The sequence below is a fragment of the Vicugna pacos genome, chromosome 4 (genome assembly GCF_048564905.1).
Source record: "Vicugna pacos chromosome 4, VicPac4, whole genome shotgun sequence".
In the NCBI taxonomy this organism is placed as follows: domain Eukaryota; kingdom Metazoa; phylum Chordata; class Mammalia; order Artiodactyla; family Camelidae; genus Vicugna; species Vicugna pacos.
This window is the reverse complement of record NC_132990.1, coordinates 58,434,699-58,450,779: the sequence shown is the minus strand read 5'-3', so window position 1 is coordinate 58,450,779 and position 16,081 is coordinate 58,434,699. Positions and strand designations below refer to the sequence as shown.

General features: G+C 47.5%; 1 protein-coding gene across 1 annotated transcript in view; it reads left to right on the top strand.

Annotated features, from left to right (window-relative positions):
* The window catches only part of EPB41L4B (erythrocyte membrane protein band 4.1 like 4B), a 123,020-nt gene that overhangs the window by 100,164 nt on the left and 6,775 nt on the right, over positions 1–16,081 (top strand). The window contains exons 20-23 of the mRNA XM_072959881.1: positions 574–672; positions 5,393–5,582; positions 7,275–7,352; positions 15,704–15,772. Coding sequence (XP_072815982.1) covers positions 574–672; positions 5,393–5,582; positions 7,275–7,352; positions 15,704–15,772 — 436 coding nt within the window. The remainder of the gene's footprint in view (positions 1–573; positions 673–5,392; positions 5,583–7,274; positions 7,353–15,703; positions 15,773–16,081) is intronic.

Below are 16,081 nucleotides of genomic sequence, written 5' to 3'. Positions count from 1 at the left end.
TTATCTGGCGTATTTTCTTGAGAGAATATAAAAGTAAAACTTCAACTTTTAACATTTTCACATGGACATAGAATTAAAATGTTTTATAACGAGTCTTAAAGGTCTTCTGATTATGCATTTTCACATGAAATCGTCTATCGTTTTTTTCTCTCTCCATTTAAAAAATATATTCTGTGCTATGTTTAAAATAACATAGTTACCAGATTTCTTGGAAGTAAAAATGGGTTATCCACAGGTTCCTCTTTACTCATTTTACTGGAAAAACCTGGTTATGAACCAAAATCTGTTATTGGGAGTGAGTGTTTTTTTGCCAGGGAAATTTTATGTGGTACCTCAATTATATTTTGTTCCTGCGTGCTGTGTTTTTTCCCTACGGTTTTGTTTTTGGTTTTGGATAGTCTGTGGTATTTTTAAATAATTATATGTATTAAGAGTGAAGAGGAGGGAAAAAATGGATGTCTTGACTATCAATGTTATTAAAGTATAAACTAACTGAGAAAACAGTCCCCATAGCCAAAGCCAGACCATAAACCTTTTTGTCGGTGTTGCTCTGCTTTTCTGGTGTGTCTCTAGAAGTCCTATTCCTATACGTGTGGAAACTACCCAGCCAGCAATGGAGAAGCCGGAAATCAAGCCTCCCCGAGTGAGGAAGTTAACAAGACAGTACAGCTTGTGAGTTCCATGCTTCAAGTTTTTCAATGATAACAACAACGTTGATGCTCAATGTCCAGTTATAAATGCTTCTCAGCCCTTCACACCCTTCCCAAAGAGCCATCCCCCAAATATAGTCTGTTTCCAATTTAAGTCATAGCAGGACTAGATCTTTCTCCCTGAAAACATAACATAGTTGGCATATGTATTCATTGTTGATTGCTGTGTAACAAATTACTCCAAAATTTAGTGGCTTAATTAAAACAATCCACATTTATTACCTCACGGTTTCGGTGGGTTGGAAGTTCAGGCATGGCCTAGCTGGGTCTTCTGGGTCAGGCTCTCTCTTAAGACTGCCCTTCAAGCTGTTGGCAAGGGCTGCAGTCTCATCTGAAGGCTCATTCTTGCAGTTTAGGGCTGTTGGACTGAGGACATCGTTCCTTGCTGGGTGTTGGCTGGAAGCTACCCTTAGTTCCTAGTCACATGGACCCCTCTCTTACTTTCTCCACTGGAGAAAATACACAAGGAGAGCCAGAGAAAATGCTAGGAAGGCAAAATCACAGTCTCGTATAACCCAGTTGCAGAAATGACATCCCATCACTTTTTCCCTATTCTGTTCACTAGGTCCAGCCCACACTCAAGGGGAGGGCTTACTCAGGGGCACAAATGGCAGGAGAGGAACCATGGAGAGCCCCATGGGATGCTGCCTCCGTGGTGCCTTAGCGAAATGGTAGCATTGTCTGTCAACAGAGCCACAGCTGATCACTGAACTATAGGAGGAACCATGTTCCCGTAGGAGGAGCCGTTCCTGTAGGCTATCCAGTTCTGTTCAGCTTAACAGAACTTTCCTGGTTACCTTGTGCACAGGGCTGTTCTATGCACCAGCGGGGGGACAACAAAAGACTCTGACATCCCCCGTGCAAGGACTCACAGTTTATTAGAGGGAGAGACAGATGGCAAATAATTATAATCCAGAGAAGACGGGTAAATGCTGCAGTAAGGGTGGAGGTATATTGGTATAATCAGCATGGTAGTTCCCATTTCCTGACCTCACCTGTGGCCCAGGCATCGTGCCTGGGTGCATAATTGGTCGGAGAGCTGCAGGGGAGGGGGATCTTTGGTTACAGTGAAAAGTGAGGGGCTCTGGAGTTAGAAAGGCTTCCGGTTTACTGCTGAAAGCTCTTGGGAAAATTACTCTTTGAACGTCTCCTTCTTCATCTGTTAAATGGGTGAGAGTTTTGTGAAGGTGAACATAAGATAATGTGGGTAAAGCCCTAGCTAGGGACCAGGCTGAAGGATGAGTTAGTTCCCCTTCCTTTCTTCTTATTGGAACTGAAGCCTCTGAAAAAGTTCAAGTTTAGGAGGTACCAAGAGTACAAAATGTAAGGCAAGGCACATCACTCCAGATGCAATTCTCAGACAGCCTCTGCAGGCTTGCCACTTGCACCCTGTGGACAGGAGAAGGGGGAAGGTTTTTCAGGGCAGACACATCCTACCTCATTAGCCTTACTAGGAATTTCTGCACAGTATAGCAGCTGTATTTCCTAGGAAAGCCAAAATGAGTAAGATTCAAATAATTAACAGTCCTAATGATCTCTGGGGGACAAATTAAACCATGAAAATCTGCTCCCTTGAGGATAACGCTGGCAGGATTAACCTTTCCTTTTACATTTCAAAATTCAAAATGTTATTATCACCCATTTGGGATATGTAATCACGTTGGAAACAATGGCTAAGACATGGCCTGGAAGGAAAGAAAAATTAACTAACTCACCAAATTGCTTCTTTTAAGGAAACTTTTTTCAAACCTCTAACTTTACGTGTGTATTTCTTAAGATACCCCCAAAGTATTGTGCTTTGAAAAATCAAAGAATGGGAGAATGTTTCCCATTAGTAGCCAATAGCAAAACTGATGGATGGGATTTTCCCAGTTTTAACTTCATGTTCCATGAATAGTTATTGTGTTGTCAACACTGGTTACCGCTTTTGCTCATCTTTTCCACTCATAGATAGTGATAAAGTTAATAAACACATGGTTAAGGAATACAAATGGAAAAAACTCAGATTTTCCATTTCCTAAAAAAATAATTCTGCATTATTATTTTTGAGGTGTGAGGGTTTGTGTGCACATAGCTTTTTTAGTGGTTACAGTATTCCTAGTTCCTAGGCTGGAATTATGTGTTTGGGTTTTAGGGTACTCCATCAAAAGCATCATGATGTTCAGGTGCTTTGAACAAGTTTTCAAGTTGCTGCTTTTTAGGATATAAACAAAAACCTGAGCTGTGTTCTTTTCTCAAAACAGTACGTAGGGAGGAAATGTGTGACTGCTGTGTGCAGAGTGAAGGGAGAATCAAAGAGTTTAAGGCAGGTAAAGGAGTCATCTTTATATTGATATCAACTGCTATATTTAGAAAATGATGAATTGCTTTATTTTTTCTTGGAAATATAACATTACTATTTATTTAAACATAGGATAAGAGTCTAAAAGTATTCAAGCAAGACATAGAAGTCCAAAGGGCAAAGGAACCAATTCCCTAGAATCACGCCATCAAAACTAACCGATGTTCACATTTATGACTATTTCTCTAGACATTTTTCTATGCATACATATTGTTAAAATAGAAAGAAATCATTTCAAAAAAAGGACTCACACTGTGCATAAAATGTTACTTATTAAAATGTTGTTTCATGAGTTTGACATGAATTTACCTCAGAAACCAGGCATTCCTCATAAATTGCATTGACAGCATAAACTATCTGGCCTGGCCCAAGGTCTCAGGTGTGCAGAGACACGCTCATCCGGCAGGATATTCCCAGGACCCGGAGGTTCTCCCAGGAGCCTGTCAGTGACCGGTGGTTCCTTTGGAACGGACAGGGTTTGAGCACCTGGGGCCTGCTGAGTCAGCCCTTTACCGCACAGGCAGCAATCTGGTTGGCCCTGGGGGACAGGGAACTTGTCTTAATTTCTGTAAGTCTGAGAAAATACTACTCACACTAAAGGTGGGGGATTGATGGTGCTGTCCTGTGCTGGGAGCATCAGATCAGAGGGGCTTCCAGCCTTGACATACCTTGTGGGAAGTCCAGCCTTCCCCACAAATTCAAGCCCTGAGAATGAGCCCTGGGTGCCAGCCCAGACTTCTCCTTCCTCGTGGTGACTTCCTATCTAGTGTCATTTCCATCCTGGGTCATCCCACTCCATCAGACAGGTTTAGAGACCAGAGCTGCTTGGCGCCAAGACAAATGTGCCAACTCCTGCTCTATAACCGGTTTATCACACCAAAGAGACAGTTGCTGTCAGGCCACAGAAGGGTCCATTACACTCTTTGCTCAGAACAGTCGGTCCCTACAAGTCTTGTATTTACTCTCCCAAGGGAGGCTACTCAGAATAACATCCCTTGGTTTGGTAGTTCTTCAAAAAGTTAAACATAGAACTATCATATGACCCAGGAATTCCACTCCTAGGTGGAATTGAACTGAAATACATAAAGAACTGAAAGCAGGGACTCAAACAGATGTTTGTACACGAGTGTTCATTGTAGCACTGTTCACAATAGCCAAAAGGTAGAAACAACCCAAGTGTCCATCGAAAGATGAAGGAGTATACAAAATAAAGTCTATCCATACAATGGAATATTATCCAGTCATGAAAAAGGAGTGAACTTTTGACTTACGCTACAACATGAGCAGATCTTGAAACATTATGGTCAGTAAAATAAGCCAGATACAGAATGACATTCATTGTATAATTCCACTTATATGAGGTACCTAGACTATTCAAATTCATTCGGACTAAAGGCAGTGTGGTGGAAGGGTATGGAATTTCCCCTTTACCCTTCTTGAGTTCTTGTGGCTGGACTAATAATAAAATTAAAAGACAGAGTAACAGGAGAAAAACAAATTTTGATTCATGCACCTGGAGGTCTCATAGAAATCGAACCTAATAAATAGCCAAAGCAGGCAGCTTTCATACTTTTTAGACAAAGAAATAATACATTTGTGAGGAATTGACAGGACAAAGAAACTTGGGTTTTGGGTGTTTAATTAGTGAAGAGTCTAAACAGAGTTTGTGCTTGGGGTAGTAACTTAAAGAAGCACAGATTTGTTTATAGAAGTCTTTTTGCCCGAATCCCCTATCTCTGGTGATAAAGGTGCCAGATGCAGGGAGTACACCTTTCACATGAGAGATTTATTTCCTGCTTCCAGGGAGACAGAGAGCAGGGTCAGAGTGTTGGCCATTTCTTAAGCAGTTTTAATTCAAAACAATCAATATGCCATTGTGGCATATTTTGGGGTGGCCCACCCTGAACCCCAACAACAGAACAGATGTTACTGGGGACTGTGGGGAGCGGGAGGAGGCAAAGGGGAGTTGTTCAGTGAGTAGAGTTGCTATTGGGATGAAAAACCAGTTTTGGGTGTAGACAATGGTAATGGTTATACAACATTGTGAATGTATTTAAGCCACTAAATTGTACAGTTACCAATGGACAAAATGATAAATATGTTTTACATTTTTTTCTTAATAAAAAAATTTTATTTTAATCCCTTGGCAAGTGACAGAAAACCCAGCCCAAATTTGCTTCAGCTAAAGGTCATGATGCTGGATCCTGTAAGCAGGACCATCCAACAGACATTGCTTAGGGAGCCCCCAACCCCCACCCTGGCCATCCCACCCCCCCCACCCTCCCTCCACTCCCCACAGCCTGTGTATTATTGTAATGAGCAGAGCTTCATGTGCTTTTAGTAACCGCAGTGATGAAGACGACCTCCCTCCAGACCTGGCCGAGGCAGTAGGAGCGACCACAGCTACAAGCACGGCCGCCACCACGGCCACCACCACACAAGTCTCAGCGCCACTGGCGTCCCCCAAGGTCCACAAAATCAGCTCGCCCCAGAATTCGGAAGGCAAGGGCCAGCTGTCCCCAGGGGCCAAGGTACGGGGAAAAGCCCTGAGGAGTCGCTGTGCTTGCCGGGAATTCTATATAAATTCAGCGCGTGGCATCCGTGAGCATTTGAACTTTGCATCATCAGTTCTGTGCACTCGTGAAACCACAGTGACAACCACCAAAGCATGTTTTTCTATAACCTGTCCCCCGAAAGATAAGTGTCTATGAGAGGCAAATGGTATAATATAAAAGCATGTACACTGTACTTAAAGGGAAATTTAGGAGGTTTTTAGAGGGCAGTTTTGATTTTAGAATTTCATCCCTTACAATGACTATTACTCCAGTATAAAGACAGGAAGTGAGAAATGCTTTTTACCCCGAATAATGGAAAATTTGGAGGAGTAAAAATGTACAAGAGCCTCCACCCCATTCCTTATGTGGGCTGGCCTGTGTTAATAGTTTGAAAATGGAAAACACTATTCTAGTTGTCAATTTGAAATTTCAGAAAATTGCCAGTGATGTGAAGGGGCTGTGACAAAGGTCTCACACAAGACGTTTCTCTTGGTTTTCTTGGAGTGACCCTCAGCTGTGGTCGCTCTTCAGCAATTGGTCCAAAAGCGGCCACATCTGTTGCATCCTAAACACATGCCGAGTCAAAGGTTGCTTGGTCTGTGGATCCCACTTGAGGAACAGGTGTGCAGGGGGTTGGGCCCCAAAAGGCAAGACCGGAGCCTGAGTCTGTTCCCAGCTGCTCCTTTTAAACACTTTGCGACTGCTTAAAACGAGCAATCACTCCATCGCCCTTGTTTCTCAGAGCCTCAGTTTCCTCCTCCTAAAAATGGGAGTAAGATCTGCTACCTGGCCCAGCTCCTGGGCTAGCATCAGGTCCGGTGGAGAGTAAAGTGCTTGTCCAAACTGGACGCCTGAGGCTTCTGCATCCCCAGGGATGACAATTCCTGGTACAGTCCTGCATGACCACCACCAGTGTCCCTTCCCAGGTCTCTGGAAATACCCCTGGGTTCCTCACCAGGAACGTGGCTGGACCCCTCAGCCACTGACCGGCCCAAACTGAGGCTCCCAGCACTACATCCCAGGCCATGCTTAAAACCAAGCAAAAACATTTACAAATCAGAAGGGAATTCGGTGGAGATGCAGGCAACATCCTACAGAGGCCACAGGGCGCCCTCTCCTGGCCATGTCTCTCCTAAGGTCCCTACTTGCACCAAGCTAATGGCACTTATTTTTTCCCCACAAAGGGTCTCTCAAGGTCATCCACGCTGCTGAGACCCTAGGGCAAGACAAAAAAAAAAAATGTTTTTTTTCCAAAAGATGAACAAGACTGTTAAAGGTACCACTCTCCCACTATAAAGCTCTTCCTCGTTATTGTGCAGATGAGTTTAGCTCCTTGAGGTCCTCACCCCCTTGATCCAGGATGGGGTCTTTACTTTCTATATATTCAGAGGACTCTTTGACAGGTTCCTCCCCCAAAGGCCGAAGAGCACTCAAAGCATTTAAGAAAAATTGCAGCTTCCAGAAAGACTGTTCCCCACCCTACACCCTACTTCTAGCCATTAAGGTTTCAGGGAAAAAATTGGGATTTGGTCCCAACATTTTGTACCCCACTGAGTAAGGGTGCTCCGTGAGGACTGGCATGGTGATGAGTTCAGTGTCAGAAAGGGTGCAATGCCGCTGTCAGCCCAGCGCCGTCACTAACTGGGATGTTTCTGCCTGCCTTTGTAGAGCCCCTCTGACCGAGGAGGTGCCTTTACCTTGGAGCCAGGCGATCTCCTGATGGATTTCACAGAAGCCACTCCTCTGGTAAACTTCCCATTTTGCTAAAACCAGAAAAGCCACAGACCATAGAAACACCTTGGCAGTGGGACGGATGGACAGAGGTGGGCATCGCTGTGGGGAAGGCTCTTCCTCTTGTCCCACTCACAGCCCGGAGGCCCAGGGATCAGCTTTCTTCCAGGGTTTAGGCATCACGGGTCCCTCCACCTCCTGGAGCCCTGGAGGGCGGGCGGTGCTCTCTTTCCTCTGAGGGTGGTACAGGGGCCCTGCTGCCCGTCTGCTGCTCTTCAAGCATCGTAGGGCTCCTCTGTGCTTGAGTCTTGGCTTCTTGGCTTTCTGGGCTGTGCCCCGCATGCCCGCCCATGGGGCATCTCTTGCTGTTGCTTCCAACCACATGCTCTGGTCTAAAGTACCAGCTCAAGGCCTCACCTTGGCTTTCCAGGCCCCTCGTGCCTCCCTCCCATCCTCCATCCTCTGCATATGGGTCTCCCCTTAGGGGCGGTGGCCCTTGTGGGACTCCTACAGGTGAGAAACCCTTTCAAGGGAAGGAGCAATGGACCAGGAGTCATGCTGGCCAGACGTGGCTCCAATCTCTGCTCCTCATCTTAAGAGCCTTGTTATTGGATAGTTGCTGCCCCATCTTCTGTCAGATAAGGATGTCATCGTTTGCCCTGTCAGCCTCAGAGTGTTGTAAGGATCACATGAGAGAGGGTGCCTCAGAAGTAAAGCACCATAAATATGTCTAAGTTATTATTAATATTATTAGCTGACACAGGAAAACTTGGATGTATCTTTGGCTGGGCTCAGCCTCATACCCAAGTGTAATGAGCACAAATCATGGTCCACAGATTTGGCATGTGAGTCAAAATGTGAGCCAAATCAAAAACTATCTCCTGAGAACTTAACTATGTGCCTGGCCTTGTGCAAGGTCCTGAGTGCAAGGTCCTGGGGCAGCTAGAGGCTGCAGGAGGGGTTCAGATTGATAGAAGTTCAAGGTCAACAGGAGAGCCGTGGAGAAGATGCTTGGGGAGAAGCCAGAAGTGGGAGTCATTGAGGACTGGTGGGCTGGATGAGGATGTGGTGGGTGGGAAGGATTTAGGGAAGGCTTTAAAGAAGGGACAAATGAGGCAAAATGCTGTCCAGACTTTAGGAATATAATCACCGCTCCTGCCTCAGCTGGAACAAGGAAATCGTTTGTGAGTTATGCAGTCGCATTTCTTATGTGGAGAGCTGCCACCGTCTGAGAGCTTTGAGACAGCGCCTTTGGATAAACAGCTGAGAACTGACAGTGGGCGACACCCTGCGCTGGGGACCTGCAGAGTTACTCCCTTCCCGTGGTCAAGTAACTGGAGCTGGTTATGCATGGCCTTCTTGTTAGACGGCTCGCCAAGATAGGGTAACCTGGAAACACCTCGTCGCCCCTTTGCACAGATGGGGAGAAGCTGAGTCCCGGAGTGGAATAACCAGACAGGGGCCGAGCTGGAGCTGGAACCCAGGTGTCCTGGCTCCTTCTCTGGTGCCTTTTGCATCCTACTGGGCTAAATCAGGCCTCCTTTTTAGGGAACTTGTCACTTTGGAGAAGAGCAATGCCTGGAAGAAGGGCTGTGTTTAAAACACTCCCCGGACTGGGAAAGTAGGACAAAAGGCATGGAAGGAGGGTCAGCAAATTAGGCAGCCTGGGCCTGGTGCCACATCAGTTCCCCAACGGAGTATCCCAGCCAAGGCTTTACATGCTAGGAAGGCCATGCTGGGGAGATGAAGGCCAGAGCAGCAATCTGAGGACATCCAGTCTAGCTGGAGGGCAGCAGCCCTCCAAGGGATCCCAAGCAATCTGAGAACTCTTAGGGTACAACCTGAGGGCCTATGAAGGCAAAGAGGAAGAAAGCAAAGTTCCTCAGCCCATGATGAAGAAAACATGCCTGGCAGGAATAGAATCTAGGGGAGGAAGCCACCTCTCTAACTTAGGCTCTTGAGGACCTTCCAAGCTGCTGAAATATGCTGCAATCAATGTCATTAGAGAGTCTGTATAAACTGCTACTGCTTTGGGACCCTGTGCCTAACCCTGTCTGGGGGCACTAGGAAAAAGAAGGCTTTATGGTGCTAGGGTTTCAAAGTATGAGTAGGAGTTTGCCACATGGAAGAAGTGGACCAAAGCATTTCTATGCAGAAGGTACAGCATGAACAAGATACCGATTATTTATTGGAGGGTCTGGTGGATCTGAGAACTAGGGTTCATTTACAAAAGACTGAGCTCTGAAACAGGATCCAGGTGCTTCACTGCCCAGCCACAGGGCAGATGGTGTCCTTGGACAAGACACAACTGCCCACTTCACAGCTGAAGTTTGCAGTGAATACTTGTTCTCAGAATGAAGCATCCTTCATCTTGTTCGTGTGTGTCTGAGGCATGAGTGCATGTTCACAGAGCACAGGCACACAGAAGGTATGCTGGAGGGCTGGTATTTTGGTGAGAGCCCCCTCCATTGGAGCCTTCCTTGGCATTGTTGGCTTTGACCTTACTTCACTCTAGAGTCCTATCTCCATGAGTGCCGAAGGGTCCTAGAGAGGAAGAGGGACTCTAGCCGTCTGCTTCTCCCTTTGTCTGGTCCTCTTCCCTCTCCCTCCTCCATCTGTTCCTCCCAGCATCTCGGAAATGTGAGCTACAGCCCTCTCTGCCCTTGTTGTTGGGGTGATAGAGGGGCATGGCGTCTGAGTCTCCAAGGACAGCCAAGGAGAGACCAGACTTAGGGTCTGGGGCTGGAGGAAACTCCTAAAGCTGCAACACTGCCCTGGTTCCTTGGGCCAAAGCTGAAAGCGCAACGAACTAGAGAGAGGAGTGGGGCAGATTTTCTTGCCCTCATTAAACCAAGTTCCACCAAGATACTATTGGAGCTAGTTTAACCCTTATGATTCTTGACCCTTATGATCCAGTCTCTGCATGGAATGAAACATGATCCAAACAGCAGAGAATAATAAAAAAAAATTCAATCTTCAACTGTTCTTAAAATAATGAAAGAAGATTAAATGAACACCTCCCGGTAACACTTCTTGAATCTCCTTTCTTAATTCTCTTGCACCCTGTACTCCTCCAAGGACTTACCTTCTCAAATGCTCTGTAAAAACATTCCTTCTGGCTTCACTCTCCATAGCATTTCCCCTCTCCTTTTCTCAAACCTTTTCTTACCTAATCCCCAACTCGCTCATTACTTAGCAACCCAAGTCCTAAGCCCCTGCAGCTTTGCTGTTGGCCCATTCCTGGAATCTGCATCACGGGCTCTTCATGAGCAGATAAGAGTTTCTGCCTGGGCTGGGAGAGTGGGGGCGCGAGGATGGGAAGGGAAGAAGGCAAGCGAATGAAGACAGCACCCACTATCCATCTGGTGTTCTCTACAGGAGCGGGAGTGAGCACGTGCTCGGGGCTGTGGGTGTTGGTCGAGTGAGGGGAGTTGGAAGGAGGGCGCAGAGACATGTCAATTAATGTTGACACTGGAATGCAGGGTCCTGCCTACCCAGGGTCAGTCGTGCCAGCTTCCCGCCCTGGGTACCTCAGACCACAAACTCCCATGCCTCCAGTGCTCCTGATGCTTTCTCTTTGGGGCTATCCCTCCCGGATCCCTGTGCTTCATGAACCACTCACTCATCCCACTGCAGAACCAGTCAGAATCCATTATGGGTCAGGGAACTTCAGTCAGGAGTGCATGTGTCAGGGAGGAGACTGGCGTGGCCAAAGGAAGGCTGTGGAGGGCCCAGAATGGGCCCTGGATTGGGTGCCAGAATTGGGTTTCCATTTGCCCCAGTAACTTAGTTTTAATTTTTAACCTCATTCTAGCAGGAGGGTAAGGCTTAATCTCAAGTCAAATCAGGTGCCTCTTCAGCCTCCCTGGGGTTTCATCATTCTTCTCCAGGGCACAGGGAGAGGGAGGGAAGTCTATTTAGCTCAAGTCGTCACCTGTTTGCTGATACAGCTGGGACATTCGCTGCTTCTCTCATGCCCCGTTGGGTGGGTGGAAATCACTGTACTGCTGGGATGTGAATCTCTGTCTGTTGGACACAGCACACAGCCATTCTGTTCTGGGGCCTGCCACCTCCCCGCCTCTACCTGAGCAGAGGGGTAAAAGCCCCCTGCTCTTTAATCCCTGTCCCCCAGCCCCAGCTGATGAAGGAGGGACACAGAGCCCCTTCGCTCAGCACTCACTAATGTCCACCTCTCTTCCCTTTCCCTCTGACTTATATCCCCTATCCTCAAACGGGCAATCTCTTTTCTTACCTGATGATGAAGAAGGCTTACACATTTTCACCATCATTTGTCTATACCGAAGTCTTTCTGTTCCCCCAAAAAGTCAGCTTCTGAAACTCAAAATCCATGTAGAATCTAGCTGTCTGAATGTAGAAAAGACCCAAGGAAGAAAGGAAATACGAGGAGAAAACGAAAATATTTCTAAACAGTGCCCTATTACATGTGTTATCTTATTTCCTGTTCATTTACTAAGACTCAAGAGTGTGGGAGCCCCAAGGATGTTCTTTTGTTTAATCCACTCAGATGTATTTAGAACTCTGAGTTTAAAATCTGAGTTCTAAATCTCCATTTAGAAACGTCAGAGATGCTTGTGGGATGGACTGACATTTCTTTACCATAAAAGTCCGATGCTGGGCAAAGCTTTAAGTCATCTGGTATAATTTTCAATTCAGACACTGGTGGTCAGTACACGTTTTGGCCTCAAGGCAGAATGTCCACGTTTCTTCATGATTTCTGCCAGTTTTTATTCTCTTCAAAAAGCACACATTGAGTGCCTGCTGTTATCTGCAGAGGCAAAGGCCTGGGGTCCCTGGTGTAGTTGATTCTGGCTGGGGCAGCGATGCACTGGGGAGTGGTGGGAAACAAGCCTGGAGGGGAGGCAGGAGCCGGCTTCACACAGGCCTTAGATAGCATCTTGTGAAACGTAGGGTTTATCCTGAGGACCAGAGAGAGCAGGGGAGGGGATTTTAAGTAGGCTGATGAAACTTAACTGCAGGTGACTAATATGGAGAATGGATTTAGAAACAATCAGCAAAAAGGTCTAGAGCCGTGGACTGAGACTTTGCAAATGCAATTTCTGCATCTCCCAAATGCGAATAGTTAAACGAGGCTGTCATGAAGGCAATGGTTATAAACCCCCTTGGAGATTGTCTAGGACTGCACAGTTGGAAGGAGGACGGAATTAGATCGATTTGGAGATGGAAAATAAGACTGCAACTTTCTTGATCATTTTTTCAGTGAAACTTTCCCAGAGGCTGTACTTGATTCATTATGGCAGGATCATACCAACTACTTAAGAAAACTCTCCTGTGCTAAAAGATGCATGTATTTATTTGTTCTTTGGAGACCTTTCCTGAGACCCAGACTAACCCTGTCAGTGGCTCCCTCTCCTAACATCAGAGCATTCTCTCTTCGCCATCCTCATCCTCACCAGTATGAGCTGTTGGATCTCTGCTGGGTGCATGGCACTGTTTAGGGCTGGGGTCGGGGAATCCGGTGTCCCAAATGACATGGCATTTTCTCACAATGAGAGGGAAAACCCTCCGGCTAAGCAGCAAGCAAGGACCCCCCACTCTGTTCCCACCAGTGCCAATAGGAGACACCAAGGCCTGCGCCCACAAGTGTGGGAGGTGAGGTCAAAGCCAGTGTGTTTTCTGAACACAGATTAAGGGTCATGACAGGTTAAATCTTAAGTGGTGCCCCTCCTCGCTGATGTACCTCTTTCTTGGAGCTCTCTGTTGGACGTCTACTCACCTATCCGCCATAACGCGAGCCCCTTCTTAACAGAGTGCAGGAGGTCACCAGGCCCAAGGGTGTGGCCCTGGCTCCTATCACCCGTGGCCGGCATCCCTGTTTTAACTGAGCTCTTTCTGGCTTGGCCTGGGCGATGCTTCAGAATCCTCAACAGCACTCCAGGAGGCTCCTGCCAGTCCTGTGCAGGAGGCACAGCAGATAGCCCCTACCTGCCAGCCCCGGGAGATGTGTGGTTCTGCTCAGATAGTGGAGAAGTCAGATCAGGGCCAGAGAGGAGGAGAGAAGGTGGAGAGAGGAGGGAAGCGGGAGGGACCGGAAGCCAGTTGGCCAGAGGCTGGAAGGAGGCTGCGGGTGAGGCTGGCTTGAGAGCAGTCTGGAGTTGACAGATCCGTCTTGCACTGTGCTGTCTCTCTCTTCTTCCCCCTCCCTTATCTCCTCTTCCTCCTCCCCGTCTCTCACCACCTCCTCCTCCCCTTCCCCCCTCTCCTCGTGAGCAGGCAGAGCCCGCCAGCGCCCCCCACTGTGCCCACTCTCGCTGCTCTCCTCCACTCTCTCTCCCCATGAAGGAAGAGACCACTGGAGTTTGCATGCACCCTCCAATCAAAACGAGGCTGGTAGGTACCCTGGCAGGGAGAGGGGCCTGGCCAGGAGAGGTGAGGCGGGCAGGAGCCAGCAGGCAGCATCCTCCCGGGTGTGCACGAGCGCCAGACCTCCGGAGGAGCCCGGCCCACAGGTGCTCTCTCTCTGGGATGGATGCAGGATTTGGAGTCCAGCCAACCCCGGTCAAACTGGGACCCACGGCTGTGGTCCTGCCCCTTCGTCTCTAGGTCTCAAAAACCCTAAAGAGTTTGTTCTCCTAGAGCTGTGTGATGAGCATAGATGCTTTACCCAGAGAGAAAAATCTTAGCAGCATTTCTATGGAAAACATAAACTTTTTTTAAACTTGTCTTTTCCTGCCTTTTTGTCAAGATGGTAATATGAGTATTACATAATGACTTGAATCACCCACAGTCCCAACCTAGCACAACCTATTTTTCATTTTTGCATGTTTCCTTCTAATATTTGTTCGTATTTGTTCATAATTTCGCATACTTAAATCACAGTATCCATCTCATCTCCTGTTTTCCTCTTTACGCTTAATGTTGTATTGTTTCTAGCTGGTTCTCATTACCACATTCTGTATAGTCCATCAAGTGAATGGTCCACCGTCTCCCTAACAAACTCTTTTCTGCAGGGTGCGTGCTTTGTTTCCAGTTTGTCACTCTTCGAGGGGACACATACATCTTGTGTGTCGGGGATTTTATTTTCTCAGGCCAGACCCTGCTGGGTTCAATACTGTGGCTTTGGCTTTGCTCCCTTCCTAAAGTGTGGCACCCCCAGAAGAGCTAATGTGCTTTGCCACAGCCGAGCAACCCAGAGTGCAACTGCTGGGGTATCTTTTTCTTCTTTAGAGCAGGTATAAAATAATCCTTTGATGTTGCCAACATTCACATTTCTTCAGTAGCCATAATAAACCTATTTTCCCCTGTTACTTCATGATGGTCTGAGTCTTATCTGTATGTTATTTTCACCTTATGGTTGGTTTCAGAACATCATGTTGAACCGTGAGGCCACGCGAGGAGAAAGGCTTCGTCTCGGTCCTTCTCTTGCGGTGCTTCAGACAGTCACTACCAGCAATCTGAGTCGGCCCCTGAGTCCCCGGGAATTCTGAGATGTTTAAAGAGACTGAAGGGAGTTTGGGGAAGGGGAACAGGCTTGGGCTGGGCATCTCAGTGCACGCTGCAAGGTCACTGTCGTTCCTAGATCTTTTGAGTTGGGACCTACTCAGCTCATTCAGAAACCTTCAGCAGGTGTGGGCCTGGTCTGATGTGTTCCTGCTCAAGCCTACCTTACAGTTGTCTAGGCCAGCTTAAAGACACACCCCCCTCCCCCAAGGCCTCTAGGAGGCCAAAGATGAAATGATCCAAGAGAAAGAAATGGAAGCAAAGGCTCATTTTGGCCCCTTAGCACTACCTGATCGTGCCGGGGCAGCCTCCCTTTCAGACCCCAGCACTGGGCAGTTCCGATCACTGTGCCTTCTGTTCCCAAGGCCACGGCGGCGGGATTCTCCCATGCTTACATGGGTGTCCCTGAGGTTTCCCCCCATTGCCCAGAGTTTACAGGGAGCCCAACAACTAAAGTGAACGGACAGGGAATCCTTCTGGCCCGATTCGTCCAGGTGTCCTGGTACTCTGTCTGCTCAGCTAGACTGTGTTCCCAGATGTGCCCTCTCCATTCCTCACAGCTGCAGAGAAGCCATCAGCCGGCCCCCAGGGAGCCCTCACCTGCCTCATTATCCCCCCTGGTCACAGTCAGGGCGAGGCAAGTGTGGGTACCCTGCAAACACAAGACTCCAGCCTGTCATCCCTGCAGAGTCCTGGCCCTACAGCGCGACGACAGAACCGCTGGGCAACGCTCTTAGGGACACCTGCTGCATTTCCTTAACAAGCAGTGAAGGCTCAGCGTGTGTGCCCTGAACCCTTCACTTCACATTTAAAAGTGTGCTGCCAAAGATGTCGTAACTTTGCTCTCTACTCTGAAAGTAATGCTCTTCTCTGTCTCTTTTTTGAAGATAAAGACATTCCCGGCTGATACAGTGACCCCCTTTCCTGATCCTTTCATCACAGGGCCGCAGTTTACCGTAAGTAGATCCGGAAAACAGATCTGGGTTTTAAGACATTGTTCCCATGTGGCGTGCTTTTCTGCGGATTGCCAGTCAGCAATGCCAACAGCTTCTTTGGATCACTGTGAACTCTGTCAGGTTGGGAGGGAGCTGGGGTTTGTGGTCTGCCTCTTCTCGTTCTTTCGTTTTATTGAGGTGAGCTTCATGTAATGTGAAATTAGCCACTATAGACAATTCAGTGACACTGAGTACATTCAGTGTCATGCAACTACCACCTCTGTCTAATCCTAAAACCTTTTCATCACTCCCAAAGGAAACCCCATAGCC